The sequence below is a fragment of the Amblyomma americanum genome, chromosome 3 (assembly GCF_052857255.1).
Source record: "Amblyomma americanum isolate KBUSLIRL-KWMA chromosome 3, ASM5285725v1, whole genome shotgun sequence".
Classification (NCBI taxonomy): domain Eukaryota; kingdom Metazoa; phylum Arthropoda; class Arachnida; order Ixodida; family Ixodidae; genus Amblyomma; species Amblyomma americanum.
In genome coordinates, this window is record NC_135499.1 from 150267857 (window position 1) to 150292087 (window position 24231).

The 24231-nt window shown below is 44.2% G+C and overlaps 1 protein-coding gene across 3 annotated transcripts in view; it reads left to right on the forward strand.

Annotated features, from left to right (window-relative positions):
- The window catches only part of ath (ATP-dependent RNA helicase DHX33), a 42402-nt gene extending 18738 nt beyond the window's left edge, over window positions 1–23664 (forward strand). For 2 of the 3 annotated variants that reach the window (XM_077658320.1, XM_077658319.1), the window contains exons 9-24: window positions 586–671; window positions 1496–1581; window positions 2155–2237; window positions 2673–2770; window positions 3567–3665; window positions 4025–4099; window positions 6359–6449; window positions 10495–10560; window positions 10921–11009; window positions 12024–12090; window positions 12426–12530; window positions 17970–18103; window positions 20399–20465; window positions 20847–20956; window positions 21909–22007; window positions 23526–23664. In XM_077658320.1, the coding sequence (XP_077514446.1) occupies window positions 586–671; window positions 1496–1581; window positions 2155–2237; window positions 2673–2770; window positions 3567–3665; window positions 4025–4099; window positions 6359–6449; window positions 10495–10560; window positions 10921–11009; window positions 12024–12090; window positions 12426–12530; window positions 17970–18103; window positions 20399–20465; window positions 20847–20956; window positions 21909–21999 (1347 nt within the window). In that variant the 3' untranslated portion in view covers window positions 22000–22007; window positions 23526–23664. The remainder of the gene's footprint in view (window positions 1–585; window positions 672–1495; window positions 1582–2154; window positions 2238–2672; window positions 2771–3566; window positions 3666–4024; window positions 4100–6358; window positions 6450–10494; window positions 10561–10920; window positions 11010–12023; window positions 12091–12425; window positions 12531–17969; window positions 18104–20398; window positions 20466–20846; window positions 20957–21908; window positions 22008–23525) is intronic. The other variant, XM_077658321.1, reaches the window with a different exon arrangement.
- The last annotated feature ends 567 nt before the right edge of the window (window positions 23665–24231 follow it).

Below are 24231 nucleotides of genomic sequence, written 5' to 3' on the forward strand. Positions count from 1 at the left end.
TCCGTCAGGCCTTCGAGATTGAAGTGAGAAAAAAAGTGAATAGCCAAACGCTGCCTTGTTCAATGGCCATGGGTCACACATGCGGAGTCTGAGCCATTGGCAAAACTGTCGCAACCAGTCATGTGCCTAATTTCATCTTTATATGTACATGCCTGCACATTAATTCCAATATCACAGCGAATATCAGCGGCTCCATTCAAAGTGATAACTAACTTTTGTGGCCATTTTTGGTGGAACAAAAAAAAAAAGGCATATATTTGCATGGACCCACAAAAAAGACATCGGCTGGTTACTTGCGAAAATTTTGTTGACTGCATTGCTTCATATGGTTTTCTCACGGGGAATTGGAAATACTTCGCTGCGGCAGAATTTTTGCTGTTGCCTTATATGTCAACAAGAAGCATTCGATTGACACAAAAAAAAAATATATTGTTGATAAAATTCAGTAGACTGTCCCTTTATAAATTGGTGGGCTTCGCTAAAACACCTCGGTACATAGTCAGGGTCCATTTAGCTACCGAGATAGTGTCAGCGACTGCCATACCTGACAGTTCCCATGACCTCTCTGTTTTTGCACTTTTGCAGATGATGTATGCTGTGAAGCCTCAAGAGGACTACATCTTCTCTGCCTTGGTCACCGTGTTTCAGATACACAGGAATCAAGGCCCAGGGTTAGTGGCTCCTCTTGCCTGCTGCCTTGTCTTAAAGAAGTATCAGTGCTGCATAGCACAATGCTGGAATGTCGTTACATTAGGCACTCAGTGCTTGGGAGCGAGAATGTTGGTCAGTGATTTACTCATAGCACCGTACTGCAGTGTAAACTGGTTAGCCTCCCTGCCTTTCCTCTTCCACTTTCTCTCTATCTGGCTAGTTTAAGCGATGGGGATCATTTACATGTTCCTCTGAAACTGGTGCATAGCCGTCCTGTATTCTGGAGATGAATTCTCCATTGAAGGTTTTCGGCACTAAAAACAGGCGTCTTGGATGCTCAGGAAAAACAAATAGAAATAAAGTGGTGCTGCCGAGGACGACATTTAAATCTAGGCACAAAGCTTTCACCCCGTGCACAGTGCAGCTGCTAGCCAGCCAGTTGCTATGAGCAGAAAATAAATTCATATTTATACAACATTTAGAATAGAGAGATGAAGTGCTTCTCACTTTGGGATGTTTAATAAAGGTGCGGTGCTGTTGGTGCAACTACGCTATCATCAGGGAGGGTTGTCCGTGGAGCCAGAGGCTGTCTGGCCGATTTGCACGCCAAGAGAAAGGGGTCCTAGTTGCTGGTAGAATTTTTTTTAAAAATATAATTCGACACATTAGTTCAGTCGAGAAATAGCTTAAAAATTATATTTGTTGCTTGTTTAACGTCGTCTGTGTGGGGTGACTCGGCGAGTGGTTAGCTAGTGCTTAGTACTACGTAACAGAACCTTATGAGTACTGCAGATTAAGATGAATGAAAATAAGTGCAAGGCAAAAGTAACTTTTTCCTTTGCAGGGACATTCTTGTCTTTTGCACTGGCCAAGAAGAAATTGAGTCAGCTGTCCGAGCTGCTCGGGAAACAAGGCTCCAGCTTGATCGAGGTAATACAGCAGCACACCTGTGTTGGTACTCGTCATTTGTAGGTCACATGTTTTGGATATTACACTGCTGCATGTCAGAGTGTTCTGGGAGGCGGATCCTCAAGCCTTGAAAGGTTACATAGTCCAGCTGTAATAGTCTTTTTGTGGCAGTGTTATGAAGTAATAGTTTTACCAATCGCAGAGTATGTTTGAAAGGTGTTGAGGGGTACTAGTAGCCAAAGTATAGTTAAAAAACTAATATATTCTAACTGCTGAATTAAAATGTCAGCTTTGCTTTAAAAAATAAAAATTGACTGGGGTTTGTTTGTGTTTATGAAGGTCAGCTCGGCAAACTTTGGCACCCTGCAACAGCTGTTTGTCAATACTCTGTGTTCATGTGATGCAATCTGCAGCTGCTGTTGAGTTGCTTAAATTTCTGTAGTCCACTACAAAAAAAAAAATTAAAAGGTTGCTGATGTTTTGCACATTGTTTCGTTCATCCCATCGTGTGCCGTGTTGACAGCATGCATTTCTTTTTGCAGTGAAGCTCTTGCTTATATTGATCCATTCTTTTTTTCTGGCCTTGCTCCAAAGAGGAGCAAAATGTCCTCGCCCTCCCTCTGTACTCGGCACTCCCTTCAAGTCTGCAGCTGAAAGTGTTTCAGCCGACAGCAAAGGTTTGTACAAGGCTTGCTAAGGTTTGATTATTTGTTTTTTTTTTATCTTTTCATGGAAAGAACACTTTATGTGCTGACTGCTAATGAATGTGCGCTTCATGTTATACGTTGTGTGCTTTGGCTACTGTAATTGCTGCATCAGATTCTGTACCTGCTGTACATGCCAGCAAAACCCCATCACTTTCAATAATAGCTCATAGATACGCATTTGTTGTTGCTGTGAAACATTTTTTTGTATACCATGGCTGCTAGGCTTACCCTTTGCTTCTTTGCCGAGTTAGAGAAAAAAAGAAAAAGACTTGAGCATTAGTAGTTAATTGCGCTTTGGTTTTGCTGGTGTCTCTCAACTTCATTTTTCCTTGCTTTTTTCAAGAACACTTCCAACTGTGTAGTTAGGCTGTTCTCAAGTCCTTGGCTTTGTGTATTTAAAAACAGGGCTGGAGGAAAGTAATTTTTTCAACAAACATTGCCGAGACATCCATCACCATCCCTGGGATCAAATATGTGGTTGACACCGGAGTTGTCAAACAAAGGTAAAGCTTTTGTTTTCTGAAACAGTCACCTCCACAACCTTCTTTTACCACCGCACTTTCACATTCCGTCAATTATGCTAATTTAGCTATACTCTTTAACACAATAATATGGCACCAACTTTATCAAGGCTGGCAGCCACAGGATTAATGAGTTCAAAGGACCAGGAAAATAACCCTTCAGGCTACTACACTTACCCAACTAAGAATGCCTGCAGGGGATGTGTAAGGACGCCTACGTAGTGGTAACTTAGATTTCAGTGCACAATAAATAACCAAAATGTTCTTCAATGGTCCGTGACGGTCTCTAGCAGCGCTCTCTAAATACGTCTGTGTCTTTCTGCGTTTTGCCACAAACTATTGCACAAGTAGTGCTGTCATCAGGTATGTCTTTATAGCAGTAGTATTGCTATAAACTGTATACGCTGTATACACTGCACCAGTAGCAGTATTGCAGTACTGTGTACTGCTTCATATGTGTTCTCTATCTGACACAGATAGTGGATTAACATGGGAACGCATGTTATGGGACAAGTTGATGCATAGCTTATTGTAGATAATGCGGGGAAAAAGAGACAGCACATACAGCGCTGTCCTGTGACAGCATGACAGTGCTTGTGCTGTCATTTTCTCCTCTGTGTGCTGTCTTTCTTGCGCTTCGTTTACACTAAGTTGATTAACATTTCCGGAGCACGTAATGTTCTTGTATGTTTCTCTTTTGGAATGAGGCGCGAAGTGGGGCATTGTTCTGGCCCATACAGAACACTTTGTATAATACTGTTTTGTTTTTGTTTCTAAGGACGTACCAACCTGGGACAGGGCTTGAGGTGCTCAAAGTGAGGAAGATATCGAAGGCCCAAGCATGGCAGAGAGCTGGTAGGGCAGGCCGTGAGTGCAGGTAAGTTGTGCTGCAGACTCCTTTGCTATGCCTTGTACACCTTGCATGTTACGCTTGTCATGGATTTGAATTTGCATAGTAGCGAACGTAGCCTGTGCTTTCTTGGTTATCACATTTAATTAGCTCGTTTCGTCTTGTTGGCAGTTGTTAGGGACAGTTTTATTGCTTATCCTTTTAAGGAGTTGGACCTGATGTGTACTGTTAGTTGCCAGTTAGCCTAAATAGGCAAGTCAGATGTTGCATGCCATAGCTAACATATATAGGTGTGAAACATAACTGGTATCTTCGGCTAAAAGAACACGTAGCAGAGCAGTTCTTAATCTATTCTTTACTTAAAATATGATTCTTCCTGGTTTCAGTGGTGTTTGCTACAGACTCTACACCAAGATGGAGTATGAAGCCATGAAAGAACATAGCACTCCTGAAATTCAGAGGTATGGCATTAAAGTTGTCGAAATTGATCCTTGGTATCATTGCTGCAAATACGTATATATATTATTAGTTCTGTGATGCACTCAGATCAGATCAGTTAATCTTTCTTGTCAACAGTAAATGATTGGATTGCAGAGTGCTCTTGTTCACTACTTCATCTGTAGTACTGCACTGGGATGTTAAATTTAGATTATGTATATACTAACTTTGTAAAACCAACACTGATGGTCATTTTGAATGAAATCCTGTGTGCTTTAAAAAGGTAGTAGTAGTAGTAGCAGAAAACATTTATTCCAAAAAGGTAGGATAGAGAGGCGAAAATACAGATTTTGGGTGGAGTCTTTATTTCAGGACCCCAATGTCCACCGCAGTTGCTCTAGCGTGGGATATCAGCTTTCGCTGCGTCGCCAAGTCAGAGCTGAGCAGGGCAGACTCCCACTGTTCCTCGGAGTGATGTTTGTCTAGTTCGGGGGGCTTGGGACCGGAGCAGCCCCATGTTACATGATATGTTGTTGGAATTCCGCCACACCAGGGGCAGATGCTGTCATATCTGTCGAGGAAGATGATGTAGTACTTGTGTAGGTTAGGAAATGTGTTCGTCTGTAGTTGTCGCCATTCCCTCGCCTCTGCCGCCGTTAGCTTACGGTGTGGTGGGGGATAGACTTGTCTTTGTGTTCGGAGAAGGAGGAGGCGCTCGCCGTACGTAGAGGGGAGAGCGGTGAGGTCGGGAAGGTTAGTCGCTCGGTTAGTATATCCACGAGCTAGACTGTCCGCGGCCTCGTTTCCCTCGAGCCCCTCGTGCCCAGGAGTCCAAGTGATTTGGTGCTTGCATGTGGAATTTTGAACTTGTGGGGTAGTCAGAATGGGAGCGACGGAGTGTGGAAGTCTGCCAGAGAGGAAGAGGCGACACGCGGACTGGGAGTCGGTAATAATTTTTAAATCATTTCCCGTAGCATCGCCGTGCTGGATTGCGAGGGCAATTGCAGCAGTTTCTGCTACTGTGGGAGAGCAGTTTCGTAGGGAGGCGCTGGCGATTTCCTTGAAATTGGTGTCCAAGACAACCACCACCGCGTTTGTTGAATCGGGGTACATGGCTGCGTCGACGTATACAGCATTTCGTGCCTGTCGATGTGTGCGGCGCAGATAGTCCACTCGCGCCTTTCGTCGTCCCTTTTGTGAGTCCGAGTGCATGTTCTTCGGGAGTGGAGCTACATACACGCGAGTTCGCAGAGTTGAGGGTAGGTCTCGGTTGTCCTGGACGGCGCCTATGTCAGCCGGGGAACCCACTTTTTCCAAGATTGCGCGTCCAGCTTTGGTGGTGAGGAGGCGTTCCTTTTGCGATGCTAGGACGGCTTCTCGAATTTCTTCTATTGTGTTGGTCAGTCCCAGGTCCTCGAGGTGGCAGTTGGCCGTGTACATCGGGAGGCCTAACGCATGTTTGTAGGCGGTACGGATGATGGCATCTGCTTTCACCTAGGTAGTACAACTGAAACACATGCTTAGTACATAACAGCACATTTGAAATACAAGCAAGTGCATTAGAAATGGTCTACAAACATTGATGTTTTTGATGCTGAAACTAAAAAAATTGGCAGCCAGTGCCATTACCGCCCATGACACAGAACCATGAATCAGTCTGCTCATTGTGTGCTGCTGCATCACATCTTCAATGTCCTGTGCACATTAGAAGCTGTAACTATCAAGCCATAGTGCAAAGTTAGCTTTGTACAGATAAACCTCGAAATAACGGTAAAATCCGCAGCTTACTTCTTAGCATTTAAATTTCACTACATCGAAATTCATCTCCTTGCACTGCAAAGAATCTCCCCAAGATATGTTGTGGAGCACTGGCAACTGCGGCTGCTAAGCAATGGCAGACGTGTGTTCCTTCCCCAATACTGCGGCTATTTCCTATGTTTGTGTTTATGGCAAACTCTTTGGAATTTGGATGCTCAATGCTTGTGCTGGGGTTGTTCGAGGTAGAGAAATTTGTTTGGGGCTGCAGACGAGTGCTTTTCTTTTTCTTTTATAAATAGATATTTGTCCCAAAATATGAATACTGGTAGGATCCTGAGTGTTCAAAATTGTCATGTTTACCATAAGTATTCTTAGCGTTTTGCAGTATACGTATCTTGAGCTTCATTGAAAGCATTATTGCACTCCAAAGTCTAGGTGGGCATATATCAGGCATATTATGGCAGCTAAGAGTGTCCTTTTGCATTTGACTGCCCATGTTTCCAAGTGTCCTTGTACCCTTCCAGGTGTAGCCTTTCAGGCGTCGTCCTGCAGATGCTTGCCCTGGGCATCAAAGACATATTTGCCTTTGACTTCATGGACAAACCATCGGACAAGGTGAGCTTGCTTCATACCAACTCACGCATTCTGATGTGTTGCACAAAGTGCATTACAGAATCTGTGGCAGCGGCAGCCACGTTTCGATGGAGGCGAAACGCAAAAGGCACCCGTGTGCTATGCGATGTCAGTGCATGTTAAAAATCCTCAAGTGGTCGAAATTACCATATATACTCGCATACCCCCCCCCACGTTTGTCAGCCAGAATTCACTTTCTTTTTTTATTTTCAGCCTTTAGCTTTTTGTAACTGGTTCCTCAGTTTTCGCACCGTCTGCAGCGCAGACCTTGGCAGTGTCCCAAGATGCTGCCCGCCGCCGATAACATCACCACTTGTTTATCTTTTGAGGAGAGCTCCTGCAGAGGGGTGGAGGGGAGGGGGATGCTGCTTGCTGCTGTGGAGATATTGGGCAGTGGGCCAAGATGTTTCCTTCAGCCCCCAACATCACCACTTGTTTGTTTATTTTTTTGAGGAGAGCTGCTGCTGGAGGGGTGGGGGGAGGGGAGGGGGGGGGGGGGGCAGCTGCGCGCTCGGTGAACATAGCAGGGCGCCAAGACGCTGTCGGGTGTGAGCTAAGGCTTAAACATTTGCATTACACACTTCTCACAGTCTTGTGTTTTTTAGCCTTGCATTAAAAAATGCGCGCCTGACCTTCAGGGCCGGTGTTCAGCATGTTTGCGCTATCTCACTGTGATTGGTTGGCGCCGCCGGCTTCACAAAATTGCCGGATCACGTCAAAGTGAAGGATGCTAAACACCAGTGGCACAAAAGCGTCTGACCGCGTGCATTTGTTGACGACAGAAGGACGGACGGAGTTATGATATGAAATCTCATATGAAATCTTGACCCTTCCAAAAAAAATCAGTTGAAACTTCTTTTCCTGCTTAATGAACCTTCCCCCCAAACTGATGTCAACTTTTCTGGAAAAAAAAGTGGGTTCGTTAGGCAAGTATAGGGTATTCTGGAGACCTCCACTATGGCACCCCTTTCTCTCTTTTTTCTTTCACTCCCACCTTACTCCCTTCCCTTCTGGTGTGGTGAGGGTGTCCACCAAGATAAGTGAGACAATTACTGTGCCATTTTCTTTCCTCAAAACCCAAAATACAGAATCTGTGTGCAGTATTGTGTCAATAGAGAGACGCTGTATATTCAGGGTCCTTCATTTTTGGGCTTTTTTTTTTCCAAATTTGGAGGGTGAAAATCGGGAGTTATTTCTTGAGGTCCGAGTGGTTTCGGCCAAGCTGCAGGTAGTATTTGCCCTGCACTGGTGCCTCTTCCTGGCAGGATTCATGGAGCTCTATGTGTGTGTGTTGCACTGGAATCCCAAAACTACAGGACTATTTCCAACAATATGGTTTGCCAATTGCGGGGCTAAACAACCGGGCTGCACGCGAATGTGGAAGGCAGGACGGGGTGCTGTTTCATTGCCTCTGATCTTCATTTGGCTCAGAGTGCTGATCTTGCAACTGCATCGAAGTGTCTGTTGCTTTGATTTGCATGCACACCATGATGGTATCTCGTACAAAACTGCACAAGAGTGCACTTTATACACATTTGTGCATCCGCATTGCACATATTTCTTTTTTGGCTCGCCAGAACGGTGATGGGGGAGAGGAAGCATCTGCTCATATGTGGAGCCATTTTTTTGACAATGAGGACTCAGAGTTTTCTGCTGTGCCTTGTCAGCAGCACTGAGCATGTCAATATTGTAGTGGTGTGACTCGGGGCATGTTAACGCCACTTTGAGGCCTGCATTATGTGTCAGTTTCACCTCTTATGGTATTTACCGGATTAACTTGCATATTGGTTGATACCGTATATACTCATGTAAGGGCCACACGTCACCTTGGCAACCAGTATTTCAAGAAAAAAAAACATCGGCAAAATGAACTGTTTCATGTGTGCATAATTTTGCCCACGTGGCATGTTCCCTTGGGAGCGTATAGACGATAACTGCCTGCGACGCTCTGTCCTGTGCACCAGACTCCGCCTGGAACTGGGAACACACGGTGCCCCAGTGGTGCTCATTCGTCTTGTGGGCTTGACGTTCGCACCAGACAGAAAGGATAAAGTGTTGTGCTTAGCAAAAGCTATAGAACAGGGTGCACCCACCCTTGCGGCACGTTTCCTTGCAGCAATGCGCTGCCCACCAGGCTCGAGCATCAGCAGAATATGCGCCATCCTAGTGCACCATTTGCCCGGTGTCACTAGGCCTAGCATGCTTTGCATCAAAGATGCTCTGAATCTAGTCACAGTTTATCATCAAAGGTCTAACCTTCTTACCAGTTTATCATCACACAATGACTTCACATTAAAATGAACATATAATTGACCTCTGCCAGGCCTTCAACAGTGGAGCGCAGAGGTTGCCTACGGCTGTGAGTAACACGAGCGGAGCACCGCTCTGAATTGTCGGTCAAGGCATCGTTACTGCCAGCTGAGTGCCGGATCTTTGGAAGACCTTAATAACTTCGAATTATGTGACGTTTGCCTGTAAACTGGTCTAGCTAGCTGTTTTAGTCTGGGCAGTTATTTTGCGTCAACCGTCGGGTGTGCGCCCTGTCCATACTTTCAATGCACTATGCATTTGAAGGATTTGCTGGGGCTGCATTAATTTGTAAAAATGCTTGTCACAACATAAAAGAGGGACACATAATCAGGGCTCCACTGTAGTCGGGAAAATTTAACGGAAACTTGCCGGTTCTGTGTATGGGCCGCACCCTGTCAAAACTGCGGACAAAAAAGTGCGGCCCTTACACAAGTATATATGGTGGGTCATATAGGTCGACCCCAACTCGAAGAGCCAGAAAAAAGTAAAGAAGTTGGAACTTTATATAAGTCATATAAGAATGCCATAAAAAAATCTCTGAGCACTCAGCATCTAATTAAGGCAACCAGAACAGTGCGTACATAACGGGGTTGACAAGGTGCAGTGAGAAGTTGGTCCATCAGTGAACACCAAGCGTGAATTCAGCACTTGAACTGTGAAGAATGTGCTGTAAAATGTGCAAAATGGAAACGCCTTCATTTCGTTGTGAAATGCTGTTGGATAACGGTGACCTACATTTGGGAGGTATGACTTGTTGCACAGCTGAGTGCCTGGGCGAAGTTTCATTTTTACAATGATACTATAATTTATGGGGTCGCAGTGTGGTGGCCCTCTGTGCTAATCTTAGTGTCTGCATCATCTTGGAATCTTCAGTTTAGCTATTTTGAAAAATAAAGGTGGGGGGGTCTCACGAAACCTCTCTGGAGTAATGGCGGCACCGACCACCACACCTTGTGAAGGCTCAAAGGCAGCCCGAAGGCAAAGCTTGCTGCACTCGCATTGTTGGCTGGCACCGTTCTCTCCATTTCTTTTCCTTTCCCTTGCTCAGGCTGTGACTCATATATTGGTTGGCCCCCCTGGCTTTGTAGAGGGTAATTCTGGAAGAACAGGTAGACCTATAGGCAAGTCAATGCGAGTAAATGTGCTACAGTTTTCCACACTCATTTCCAAGTTCCAACCGTACTGAGAGGGCTGCCAGACGTGAGCATGTTACCGCAACTTGTATAGGTGTGGCCAATATAATTGACAGTAATTATTAAATGGAGCTGGCACGAAGGCCTATTCATGGGAGAGGGTATATGGGGCACGGCTTGGCTCTTTAACTTTGCTCATCTGTTCTGCTAAGAAAATATGAAGGTTACTTAGGTTTACACATGAGCACATCAGAGGGATTTCTTATCATATGTACAGTAATGTATGTCCTTTTAGGTGGTGCCGAAGCGAGAGAGGTTTGATGCCGATGCCAAGTGGGCTCTTGATATTATGGCTATGACTGGATGTTATACTGCTAATTATGATTCACTGCAGAAATGGAGGAAGTAATTTGGAGGAAAGCATGATTTTACTGCCGGGCTCTTGGTGTTTGCTTACACTGTGAGAGCAAAGCAGAACTACTGCTTTGGAAAGCCCATGCTACTGGGTACAGAATACAGATGCTCTGAACGTTAAAGAAAAAGACAAGCTTGCCTCTCTTTGTTTCTCTTCTTCTCTTCTGCAGCACCTGATGGAAGCCTTGGTCAAGCTACACCAACTTGGTGCCATTGAGAAAAAGGACGACCTTCAGGTGGGCTGCTGCTGCTATATTGCTGGAGGCTGAAGGGCTGCAAGCGCGATTGAACTGGCTTGCAGTATCGGCCTGTAATTAATGTGACCCACATGGTGAGGTCAGTGCAGTAACTCGTTGCGTCATAAGGACTTGGCTTTCCTGGTTCAACATGACTCTCCAAGAAACAGAAATTGTGTTGTCCTGAAAGGAATATGATCAATGTGTGTGTGGGGAACGTATAATTTTTCTTAATATTTTTGATACATTCATATCTACAATTAAATGCCAGCCAAGCTATAGAAAGTTTTTCTTGTATCTATGTATTGAGGACTGTTTGATTCTGTTCCTCTTTTGATGTAGTGAACTTTTTTGTTGCAGCTTACGGTCCTGGGTCAGAAGATGGCTGCATTTCCTTTGGAGCCTCGGTTTTCCAAAATTATTTTGTGCTCGAAAGAGCTTGGTTGCACGTGAGTAATTTTTTGGAATGGTTTGCTTGACTGCATAGGGAGGTGCTTTGTTTTTACAAAAGCAAACTGCAGGTGATTGTTTTGCTAAACCTCTTCCTGCTTACAGGGACAAGGGATAGAGCTTTTTCACTGGCAGTAATGCGTTTTGAAGGTGAAATATTCAAATGTTTAGATTAAGCAAGGATTGTGTTACTGTACAATCTTGCATAAGGGCCACACCTGTGTATAGGCCACAGCCCCTATTTCGGACTAGATTAATTGAGAAGAAAAAATTTGGTTGCAAGTGTTTTGTTTTTTTAATTCATATATTGGCTGCACCTTCAAAGTTCGTACCCGAATTGAAATAACAAAAATTGCAGCCGTTACACGAGTTCATAGTAATAGTAACTTTTCAGTGTCAACATGCTTTGCTTCTGTGGCAGTCCAGCATATTGTTTTAGCCATGGAATGGTTTCTGTGCACTAGGCTGGACAAAATCTTTCATCAAAAAGGTGGTGCCTGTCTTACTGTCATATCGTTGCAGAGGCAGATTTTTGGATGAAAATTGATGAGTGAGCGTTATGTCATCAATGAAAGCCACATGGTAACAGTGGCTTAGTTTTGGCTTTCTCATTAAACATTAGCTGATCGTTGTTCCCAGCCTGCTTAAATTTTCTGGCTTTTTTTTTGCCATTATTGATGCATCATTGAATGCTTAATATAAGCAAGAAAGAACACAAAAATTGAGTTTATGTACCTTAGTTTAGCTGAACAGATACTTGTACTTTTGCTGAGATGTCTTGCCAAAAAAAGTGTTGTGCTGACATGTGAAGGAAAAAGACAAACATAAGCATTTCCATAAAAGGTTGCACTTTTTATGGGACAGACAGAACAGTTATGTTTTTTTTTTGTTCAGTCACTGCCTATGCTTTCTAAAAGGCACCACTACATTTTCTGTAAAAATTCTTGTCTGACATTGTATGGCATAGGTGAAGTTTATTGGGAGCTAATAAGTTCTTTTCATGTCTTTTCTAGGGATGAAATTCTAACTATTATATCCATCTTGTCCGGAGACTCTGTTCTTTACTTCAACGAAAAGCATGTGAGTACACTCGGCATTTTGATTCATAAGGCAAGCACTAGCGTTATTCACACTCCTTTCCTATATCATTGATATACCAGAGGACGCTGAGTATTCCATGTTGTAATTTCCAGCAAATGTGATGATCAACACTGGTAAGTTCAATCAGAATTTGAAGTGGCTTTCAGTGTAAGGGGTGTGCAGTATGTTAAGCTTGTTCCTCATTGTGCCTCATGACAGGTGTAATAACTTCAGAAGTCTGTTGTGTTAAATCATATGCCTGTGTGTTCACATGTCTGAACTGAGCTTTGTGCATTTAAGAACTTATCACAACTTGTTATTTTGCTTGCTCTCAGAGGGAACGTGCTGCTGAAGTCTGGAAGAAATTTCAGTCAAATGAAGGGGACCATGTGATGCTACTCAATGTCTACAAGGCATACAAGAGTGTCAAAGGAAACAAGGTGAGAGGAAGTGAAATTGTGTGGTAGCTTAAAAAAGTAAAGGAACAAAAATGGCGTGCACACAGCACAGAAAGCAGCAGCAGTTGTGTATATATAGTGAACTTGCAGCTTTTTCGGTGTGTTGCTGCTGTAAGGGATTCCCTTGTTTCAGATGAGCTGACTGCATTTCACATCACAACTTGGATGTTGTTATAATGTTAGGCACCAAACACTTTATATATATATATATATAGATGTTTTTGAAAAAGTCAGCCTGGCAGCGCATCCTTCAACACACTCATGTAGACAAAGGTGGTTACAGTTAAAACTCGATCTACCGAAACCCGATTTTATGAAGTTCCCAATCTAACGAACAAATTTCGATTCTCCGGCAAGTACCCATTGGGTTCAGTGTTCTCAATTGCCCACAATAATAAAACAAATGACCGCTCAACACAATTAATGAAGATTTTCCCCCTCCCCCACCTCCACCCCATGAAGCCCCTCATTTCTGCCGCAAGGCTAGGCCTATTTTATGCAGAAATAAAGACGTATAAAAAAAAGATTTTCCGGAGATAAATGAATAAAAAATGGTGGTCTCTCACTTATTTTGCCCACAATGTCTCAGCTTGTTGGCAGCGCGCCAGCAGTAATGTCTAAGCGCCTAAGTCACGGCCCTGGTTTCGTTTTGAGGGGGCTGCAAGCTGCGCCGCTGTGCAGAACAAAGGACTCGGCAGTCGGCGGCGCTTCCTACCTTGGCATGGAATCCGTCTTACCAGATGGCACTTTCACGAAATAACTAGTGACTGCTCTTCACTTCGTTAAATCTAGTTTTACCTGTATATTGAGTTTAATGGCGCAACACCATCTAAGACTATGATGTGCCAATCAAAAAACAAAGGTTGTCCGTCATAATGATATTGCTTTATTCACAGTTTCTAGTTCCATGTGCACCTTCGGAAAAATGCCATTCTACGATCCCTCCAGTGCCCTTGTTACAAATCCTGCTCTTTCGATGTTTCGATTTTCAACCATTGTATAGTGCCTGGTACAAATTTTTGTGCACAGGTGAGCACACTCGTCTACAACACTCGAGCAGTGCTCTGCCAAGGGAAATAGATGAAATTTTAAAGCAGGTCCCGAGTTTCAGAGACAATACTTGCGCTCAGGCGCAGTGAGATAGACGTACAAACTCTGCAGGCACAAGCATTTTGTTCCTGTCAAAGCAGCTGCTTTAAGATTTCAGTTTATTTGCTCATTAGCACTAATCCCGAATGCTCTAGTCAAGTGTGCTCACTTCTCTACATGCCTGTTGAAAATTAGCAGTTGGTGTTGCACTTCGCAGAACTAGTTGCCTTTCTTTAAGGCTGCATAGGGTTCCGTATTTATTTGAATCTAGGCCAATAGCTTTTCAAAAAACACGAGAGGAAAAACTCTCAGGTTGGCTTAGATTCGAGGATTTTTGCACAATTCATAAAACACGACAACTCATCGGAACTGGAAAAATAGCGCGCAGGTATGGTCGGTGGAACTGTTGAGGTGTGAAAAGGAGCATGGTCATCGAGTGAGCAAAGCATGCGGACCATGTTTAGATGCCTCATTTCTGTGTGAAGCTTTGTTTTGGCTGAACCACTGAGGGGAGAACAGAAGCCCCAGGGAGGCTACTGCATATCATTCCTGGGTGCAGTTCTGAGCTTCGGTTTGAACAGAGTTGGTCACCAAATGAGGACACGCTGTCCCAAGAGCAGATGGCAAACTTGTCTAAGAATTCTGCCATTACCGATAATCGGTTTTAGTATTTTCTTTCTCCTCTCTTTTTTTAAGGACACAGTGGTACTCATCGTGTGCAATTTGTGTACTTGCATTCAAAGCTGCATATCTTTAGTTATGCAGCGAGTCATATCGTGGCTTTTATATGTTTTAATCCTCGACAAGGATTATTCAGTGATGGCATCAAGACCCTAACTTAAATGGGAAGGATGTCTTTGTGTCATGGCATGTTCTGGCCTTGATAGAAGGCGCAGTGCTGGCGGTCCTGATGTGCATTCCGAAATACATGAACTATAAATACATAGAGCGTAATAGCTAGGTGGGGGAAAGTAGAGTGGTGTTAAATTTCTACAATTTTACTGCTCACATGAGTTTGTGTACTTTCATTTGAAATGAGTAAATTAAACGGAAGCAGAGAAGAAGCAAAAGTTGGCTGTATATTGCTTTGGCAGAAGGGCGTCCTTTCTTTAAATTATGCAAAGAACAGGAAGGGCATAAAACACAGTGGTTCAAGGCAGAGTAGTAATTATAAATCCCTCTTTTACCTCCAACCATTTGAAGGCTCCCGCTTATTGACACAATCAGCAGCGCCGACTACAGCATGTTGGCTGCAGTAAAAAACATTTTTTTTCAGACGGTAAACGAGGGATGGGCACTTCTGGACCATGAAACCGGTCTGCAGGTGCGACTTAAAGCAGACTGCAAAGAATGAACAGTGGGTACTGGCAATAGAAAGAGCTAGAGGTTTGATGATTATGAAGAGGAGGGGAGGGGGGAAAGAAACCTGTCTTCAGGAAAAAATGGAAAGAGCAGGTTGGGGGTGAAAACCGCTGCAAAGGAGGACAAAAGGTTAAAGGCATGCGTCAGAGCAAGGGGAAAAGGATGGAAAAGAAAAAAGTCAAGAAAAGGCGAAGGAAAGGTATGCGAAGAAAACAAAGTAAAGGCCGAAAGCCAACTAGCCGAAAGGAGAAACCTGTGCTGCAAACAACCAGGAGGCAGAAGAGGGATTAAATGTTAGAAACTGGTCTGCGTTTTGTATTTACACCGACACGACTTTAAAGCAAGAAACATCTCTTTTAGTGTCTTCCTTTTGAATCCACCTCGCTGACGATTTTAGACACAGCCCTTGCTAATGACCACTTTATGAGACAGAGACACACCCGCACGAAACAAACTGTGACGTGAATATATAGCTGGTACCTTCAATGTACTATTTTCTTCCTTTTTTTTTGTGCTCAGGGAGCCATTCAAACATTGACGCTTTTTGCGCAGTATTTACACCAGCTTAAATTAAAGAATCTCGTGTAGATGACACTGATGCAACGCTCAGAAAATCAGTTCTGGTGTATTACGCTGCACTGATCGATTGGTGCTTGGATGATAGAAATTCATATATATATATTTTTTTAGTAGACCGCATTGACGCGTGCAGGCTGTGAAGTTTTCTCATGTACTAAGATTTTTATGCAAGCTGCATAACCCTAGTTGCAAAATTTATCCGAAGCCTTCACTGCGTGTCATGCCTATATACTAATACTACTACAAAGTCATGAATGGCGCGTTGCAGTATAGGCTAAGTGTATATATTCGTCTAAGTGAAGCAGAAATGTGAGGAGCACTTATTGCGCATGGAAAAAATTTTTTCACAACAGCAGTGCAAGTTTTACTTGTTTATAGTAGAGGTTTTAAATCCATGCTGAAGTTCTTGAGATGCGTGTGCACTGCTTTTATCCTCTGCAATCTATGCACACTCCAACAAATCCCAATGCGAATGGCGGGTGAATCAGAAGCTAACGTTAAGTTTAAGCACCACAAATTATTGAGAGCGCAAAGATGAAAGCCTTCCCAAAAAATTATATGAAGATCCAAGGCACAAAACAGTACGATCGAAGTTTTCTTGCATTGAGCAAGCTGTGGGCGGTGCTCGCTTTGACTGTGCCCTGCGTGGTATCAGTGAGCTTTGGTGCCAGTTTTGACTGGTACTTTTCACACCTCAACCATTCTAGCCACCCTAACACAGGTAGCACCTTCGCCAGGTTCCAACGGAAGACAGCCCTTTAGCTGTTACAATCCATAGCCATAGCTGACGGAAGCACATGAGACTAGCTACCATTTTAACCACATTCACTGTTCGTATGATGTCTAGATTGAGGAGTGTGAACATGTTTAGCAGTTGTGCAAGTTTTCTACTAACTATGCACCAGCAGAATGCACCAAGCAGGCAGTGTCACAATAGTATTGCCTTCAAAGGGAAAACTGAGCTCTCAGCAGAGCAGTCGTCAAACCTCCAAGCTGTGCAGGACTTCAGCATGGATGAAAGAAAGATTGATCTACTGCTCATTTAGAAAGTACTGCATTTCACATGCGCTTCATGGAACTGAAGATTGTGCACTCTATGACGAGGACAGCTACAAGGAGGCCAGCGATGCTAACGTTGAGTAACCAGGGCCAGGCTCATGACAAATGCCGTTATGTGTAGCAGTTTCCAGTTTTTTTTGGGGCCAGCTTACATTCAAAGGAAGCTTTTTTTTATCTCTGGCCCTTAACTTACAGGTGTCGGCCTAGATTCAGGTAGATACGGCAGTCCGGTGCAAAGAAAATTTCTTTGAATAGAAATGGTGGCTAGTGTCTTAAAGGGTTAAGGAAAACTTTCAACTCTAATTTTACACTAACAAAAAAGAAAATTTGCAGAGGTGCTCTTGCCTGTACTTTTGGTATTGAAGAATAAAACAGTCTTCCATTTGGTATAAAAGCAGATAAGCAGTAATTTTATACAAGTTAGGATTATGCCTTTGCTGGCTGTGTTAACAACCAGAAGGAGTGCATTTGCTATTGTGGCCCCTTGAACTCACTGGTAGAACTGTTGCAGTGGTTGTCTTAAGGATAAGGTTGAAATTTTTGGTGCTGTCTCGAAGGCAACCCATTTTCATTAGATGACCTGCAGCCCTTGCATTCAACTTTCATTTCACTACTTCAAGCCGCCACGGTGGCTCACTGGTTATGGTGCTCGGCTCTGGACTTGAAAGACAACAGGTTGAATCTCGGCCGCAGTGGTTGCATTTAGATGGAGGCAAAATGCTAGAGGCCTGTGTACTGTGTGATGTCGGTGCATGTTAAAGAACCCCAGGTGTTCAAAATTATTCTTGGCCGTCCACTACGGCAGCCCTCATAGCCTGAGTCGCTTTGGGACGTTAAACTCTCTAAATCAAAAACCAGCCATTTCACGACTTACTTTACATGTTGGAAGCTGTGGAGTGAGGAGTTGTGGATCAACTCCTATGTTGTCACTAGTATCACTGCTTTGTCTGTTGCTAAAGATTGCAGTCATGTCTTACATGTTTGCTATCTAATGTAAAGAATGTGTGTTGAGCTTTTATGCCTGATACATAGATAGTAATTGTGCATGCATATTTAGCCCTCATGCGTTTCTCACTGGAAACTAAGCTTGGCCAGCTAGGTTTCATGGAGGACATGAATTTTGCTGTTACAGTTTCTTAATGAGGTTTACCAGTTTTGTCGTACATGTTATAGCATTCATGAATTAAAATTATTCCACAAGTATTTCTAGGCAGCCTAAGGTTTTTCTCCCACTTTTCACCAGGGACTTTCTTGGCTCCAAAACTTTTCCATTCAAAATCTCGTGACTATACTCGGCAAATTGTCAGTGTTCCTAGTGACTTTGTATTACAGGCCTGGTGCAAGGAGAATTTCGTCAACAAGAAGAATATGCTCAAGGCAATTGAGATTCGTTCCCAACTTGCTGACCTGTGTGTCAAAGCAGGAGTACCACTTCGATCCTGTGGCCAGGACAGCACAGCCTTTAGGTAGTACTTTATTTTCACTGCTTTTAAACTGGTGTGTGGAGGATATCATAACAAAAAGCGGTTTCATTTTCTTGTATGCAGCTTTGAAAAATCAATAGAATTTGTGTAAGTGCAAAACAGCAAGAACATCAATGTTAAACCTGTTTCAGCATGCGCTTGGTTGTAGTCAAAATTTGTATAACCACAATAAAGTACTGTATTTACACAATTGTAAGTCTACTCGAATGTAAGTCGACCCCCTCCCCCCCCCCCCCCCCTTCACATTTCTGAAAAAAAAAAAAGACTTAGAGGTCGTTTACACTGGGCCTTTAATAATAGAACGCGATAGCACTATCCTGCGGCCTCCGCTTATTGCCAGCCGCTATCAGCTTCCACGCGCGGGAGCACCCGTGGGCACATTCCAAAACGAAAATGTATTATTCACTGGACTACTCATCCACACTTGCGCTGTTGTCCTCACTAGCGCTGCCGTCGTGATCACTGCTGCGGCCCCACAGCTCGTCGTGCAGCGAATTCCTGCAATTCACAAACAGTCACATCACGACATCGCGTGGAACAGCTGAAAATTTTGTGTCGCTGCAGCTGCCACACCTGATCACCTGTTGTGAACGTCGAACTTGCGGCCCGGCGCGCAGTTCGTTTCTTCGGTGTAAAGAATGACAGCCATCTGGAATGTAGCCGTGAACGAGCGGCGGTCGCTTACCGTGCCCGGAGCACAAATAATGAATGACAAAGCACTACATTAAAAACTTGGGAAACGTGACCGGCAGTAGTCAAATGCGTCGAAGCCAAAGAGAAACAATGCATGAGCGGCGTCGGCTCTTCCTTCGTCTGCCGGTACTTCCCGGCACCACTGCGTTTCTGAGTGGGGGTGGCGCCACGATTTGAATAGTGGCCCTTCCATCAACTATTGGCGCCCCCTTCAGCGCCGAGTGTGCGGTTGAAAGTAAACAAAAAAAACTTGGACGATGCCTGTTAAGAGTAGAACGTCAATGCGTTATTGGGCCGCCGCCACTTAGCAGACGCAATCTGCGGCCACGTGTGGGGAGTGCGCCGGTGTGGTTTGCTGCTTATCGACAGCCACCATCGGCCACCTTGTGCGGGGTGGGGATGCCGGTTCTGCGTGTTGACTTAGCAGCTGCTCAAGGCCAGCACGAAGAGCGATGCAACGGAGCCGCACAGCAAAAATCCAACCACGCTGTAGCATGCCTGATATCTCGTTTGTCTCACCTTTATTTATGGTGCGATGCTTTGGTTTCGATTTTAAGTCGACCCCCCCCCCCACTTCGGATTTTCAAATTTTGAAAAATAGGCCGACTTACAATCGTGTAAATACGGTATGTGCATAGAACTCATTCGACAAGTTTGTAGGGATGCCCTTATTGTATTTTTCAATTGTTAAGACATGATGGTCCCTGCAGAAGAAGGCGCACGAGGAAGCGGACATTACTCGGCTTTACGTTCTGGCGAGGTGCATACATTTGCATCATTCACGTTGATGCGCACTTTGTGTGATAAGTAGTATGCTAATGTGCACGTTCAGTCTTTGACTTTCTATGTATGCTTTCTAAACACTTTCTTTGGTTAAGACGGTGTAATGTTTGGTGCTAACGAAGAGGTTGAACTTAACAATACGAAAGTAGTGTTAGTGTCGAGGTAGCAGTAATCTGTTTTTGTACAATATAAGTAAGTTTATAGAGCGTGCTTGCTGAGGGTTGGGGCATGGCTAGATTGAGGTGGGTGCATAGTAAACATATTCTTTTTCCTTGGCCTTCATCCTCCTGCTAAAAATTTGCTAAACTTGTACTCTTTCATTTTGTATCTCAGTGTTCGTTTGCACTGGGCATTGCTGAGACAGGATAAGAGCAGAGTGGGTCTTGGCATAAATGCGAGTTAATGATATCCGAACTGAAATCATGGAAGAAATGGGAATGGGCAGGGCATGTAACATGAAGGGAAATTCCAAGGGAGGGCAAACATAGCAAGGAGGAGCAGACAGTCAGGTGAGCGGATGAGATTAGGACAGTTGTAGGGATATGGTGGCCGCAGCTGCCAGTCTTGCTTCACATAGAAAGACAACAGAGCTAAGAAAGGCTAAGGTACATTGATTAAGAGCCGCTTCTGCTTGGCTTTCATGCTTTGCCATAGTAAACTGCTTGCAAAAGGCATTCAGAATTGACCAGAAGTTTGAACTGAATTTCACTTTGTATTGATTGCTCTCAAACTAAATATTGTTTGCAAGTTGGGATGTGCACATGCCGTGCTTACTGAAATTTGCATTTTGTTTCTTCCCAGAAAGTGCCTGGCATCTGGGCTGTTCACTAACGTCGCTGAGCTCCAGAAGAATGGAGATTATTTAACAGTAAGTACTCTGTCATATCTTTTCACCTAGCAATACATATGCGTTGCCATATTAGTAGTATATGCTTAGCTGTTTTTTGTTCGGTAAACTGACCCATAATAGACTCGTAGCTAGAGTGAGAAATTAACGAAGTTTGAAATATGAGATGTTCCGTAATGTGTTGACACCAGACATTGTTTCTAGCTCTGGGCTCTCAGCGCGCAGTTGATTGCACCGAAGTGGTTCAGTCTTGCTGCTTGATTGCACTACTTACATTGTGCAGTGTGCTTAGTTGCTAGCGGTTAAAGGCAAAAAAAAAAAAATGCCGGCATTTCAACTTGCCTGTTGTGGCACTGTGTTCAGTGCCTTGGTGCTAGCAAACTGTTCTTGTCTTTCGATCAGTTGGACGCACGCAAGAAAGTCCACATTCACCCATCATCCTGCCTCTTCTCATCATCACCCGCATGTGTGGTCTTCACAGAAATGGTTGAGACAACCAAGTGCTACATGAGGTGAGCTGCTCTCGGACATTGGCCTTTGCTACTTGTAATTGGTGGCTGATCCTGTAGCTAGAAGTAAAAGCGAGTTGAGAAGGGTGGTGGGTTTTATCAAAACTTGGAACTGGGAACTAGCTGACTGGAAGGCAGCATGGTCAGTGTTGCGTTTTTGCACGACACCTAGCTGATACAGCCCTGGCCTCATTAAGAATGCTGTGCTTGGCTTCTAATTACTGCCATAGCATATTTTAAGCGATTCCTGGCTTTAGCCACTTTGTCTTTCATAGCAAAATAATGCAAAAGTTGGCATGTTGTGTTCTGCATTCTGTAGCGCTTTTTTGTTGGGCTGCAACTGTTACAGTGATCACTGACAACTCTGTTTTGGTGAGGCAGTGCACCTTTGAGTGCAGATAAATTCATTTACCACTGGGTCTACGAAAATGGTGCTCATGATGGTGCTATTACATTTCTTTTCTGTTCCAGCACTTGTTTGTAGCAAAGCATTCTCCCTATGACATTGTTTAAGCAGGCACACTAAACAGGTAGCCTTCTGCAATGCAATGTTGACCAAAACATGCTAATACTGCACATTCCTTCAATTTTGCATGCATAAAAGTGTCATTGTGGATGAATCAGAGTAAGTGTTTGCAAGTCAGTTTGAGTGGTTGTACAGCCTTTGTCAAAAGTACAAAGCCCAAGCGGTTTGCATTTGGCTTATGCAGTAGGGCTTTTGTGTTATGTTTTGGACGGGCAAGAACAACGGTTCATCTTTCCTTCAAGAGATTTGGAATGCTGGCAATACCTAACGCACAGCATGGCCCAGAAGGAAACCTCATGGTCTCTCTACTTTTGACAAAGGCTGCACACGAATTATGTAAAGAGGGAATGATGCATTGCTGACAGGATGGAGCAATAATGTGGCCGTGAATGTTCATATGCAAGGACTTCTTTTTGGCCCGTGTCACAGGAATTTGACCGTTGTGGACCCTGACTGGCTGCCTGATGTTGCTCCTCAATATTTTAAAAAGAAGCGCCTGGGTGCCAAAGCGCTATCCTGACCAGACAGGTAATGCATGAACTTGGTGTTGTTAAATTTCTGTTTGAGGCTGCTGTTGCATTATTGTCAGAGCATTTGAGGATCTGCCTTTTTCACAAGATGTGGCGCCCTCTGGCGAGTGGTGGGCGAAAATTCATCTGCTACTGATTGAAAAACACAAATGTGGGAGATGCAGGCGCTACCTGGTTCCACGAGGAGCCAGCTGCACCTGCGAAGTGGCAAGTGTGTGTGTGTGTGTGTCTCTTGACAGCTGCCGCTATCTGTCGCATGTGCCTGTCACTGACATGAACTGCGCATTTGATGTAGGAGCAGGTGGTTTCATTTTCAACCAGCGGAGCTTGAGGAAAAGAGGTGTGCATGCACAGAGCGACATTGTGAAAAAGGCGGATTAAACAACTATGCAGGCACTAGATTTTGTGAACCATTACTTAATGGCCTCATTGTTGCAATTGGGCTAGACATATTCTTGCAAAGAATGTTTTTCTCTTTTCTCCATCTGTCGCAGTGAGGCACCGGAGTAAAACAATTTATGAACGTGCTTTGTGCTCACCACAGCAGCTGCTGTGCGCACCTTGATCACTTTGTTTATTTTGCTTGGAAAGTTGTAAAAGTCAGGCAAAAATCACAGACTCATAACACGCGTGTCGAAACTTCCTGAGAGGCCGAGTTCCCAAGCACGTCAATCGGCTCATGGGCACTGCACCCCTCACCAAGCACCACCAGATCACCTGGACCCCAGGCCACGAGGGACTGGAGAGAAATGAGAGGGCACATGCTATAGCTCGAGGCATCTTCAACCAAGTGAGGCCACAAACTGTGCCCGCTTTTACCCTTCTAGGTATAACGAACGCCTCGAGTTTTAGCGTCTTCAAAGGAGACACTTCCCTCCACCTCTTAGGAAATTAGACACCCCAGATGCCGTCTCTTGGTGGCAGATACAGACGAACACATTTCCAAACCGCCATAGACTACATCTCATACACCCAACATTATACTCCGAGACCTGTCCCTGGTGCCAGGCCCGCCCTACACTCTTCCACCTTTCGTGGGGATGTGGGGCCGAACCGGACACTACAGACGGAAAACACGTCTTTTGAGTGGTGGGAGGCGCTGCTGACCAGCGATAACCTGGAGGACCAACGGGCCCTCATACAACAGGTCTGCAGTCTGCCCAACTGCCTTTCACTTTAATAAAGTTTTTCCTCCTCCTTTCCTCTTCCGGTGCTACATAAGCTAGATGGAAAATTTTTGTGGAGGCGGATGGGTAATCAGTATTTTGGCTTTTTTTTTTCTCAGCGAGTTGCACGGACTCTTTAATGACTGCATGGTAAGTAGGCACCCAACAAAGAAGGCAAAATACTTGTCCTAATTGGGTGTTTGCCATGAAATAAAAGTTCATTTAAATGAAACTTAACTACACATTCAGCATCAGTTTTCTAATGTACTGCTGCTCTTCTGCGAAGAACCTTGCATTGGTTTGTAGGTGAATGGTACCTCACTTGTCTAATATTTTACACCTTTGTCTAGGTAGTGCTATCCCATCCACCCTGCCTGAAGGTGCAGTACTGTCTCAAGGGACTTCAGATATGCAGCCCAGCTTGCTTGATCTGCAGCCCGAGAGCAAAGAACGCCATTTGTTAATAAATGATTTATGTTTACACTTGCTGCACACTGTGTTCATTGGATCAGTGGATAAAAAGATGCTGCACGCTTGTGCTTGTTGTACGAAGGCTGTGTACTACCTCAATGGAAAGAAACGCGAACAACCCGGCACCAAAACACCCCCCCACTGTTGGAATTTATTTTCATCGCGCTTTTACCTGGGTGGTACGAAAAAGATGTTATAGTCGTCCTAGAATGTATCATGGATGAGTCTAGGGTCTTTTTACTATCACCGCAGCAAAAGCACGATGAAAAGAAATTGAAACAGCGGAGCATGTTGGCGCCAGGTTGTTCGCGTTTCTTTCCATCGAGGTAGTACAGATGCAGGTACTGAAATAAGCAAGTCATTGGTGGCAAGTTACCTGTTACCTTAGAAACATTTCAGCTATGCCATAGTGCTCTCTTATACCAAAACCACTGCAGATAGCTGCTGTACGTGATAAGTCCATGGTGCTCTAACTGGTTAGTGTGATTCGATATTTTCAAAGTTAATCTTTTACCAGCTCAGTTACAACCCCTTCTGGCTTGTGCCTAAATGCCAAAACTGTAGAGCTATACAACAACACGAAAG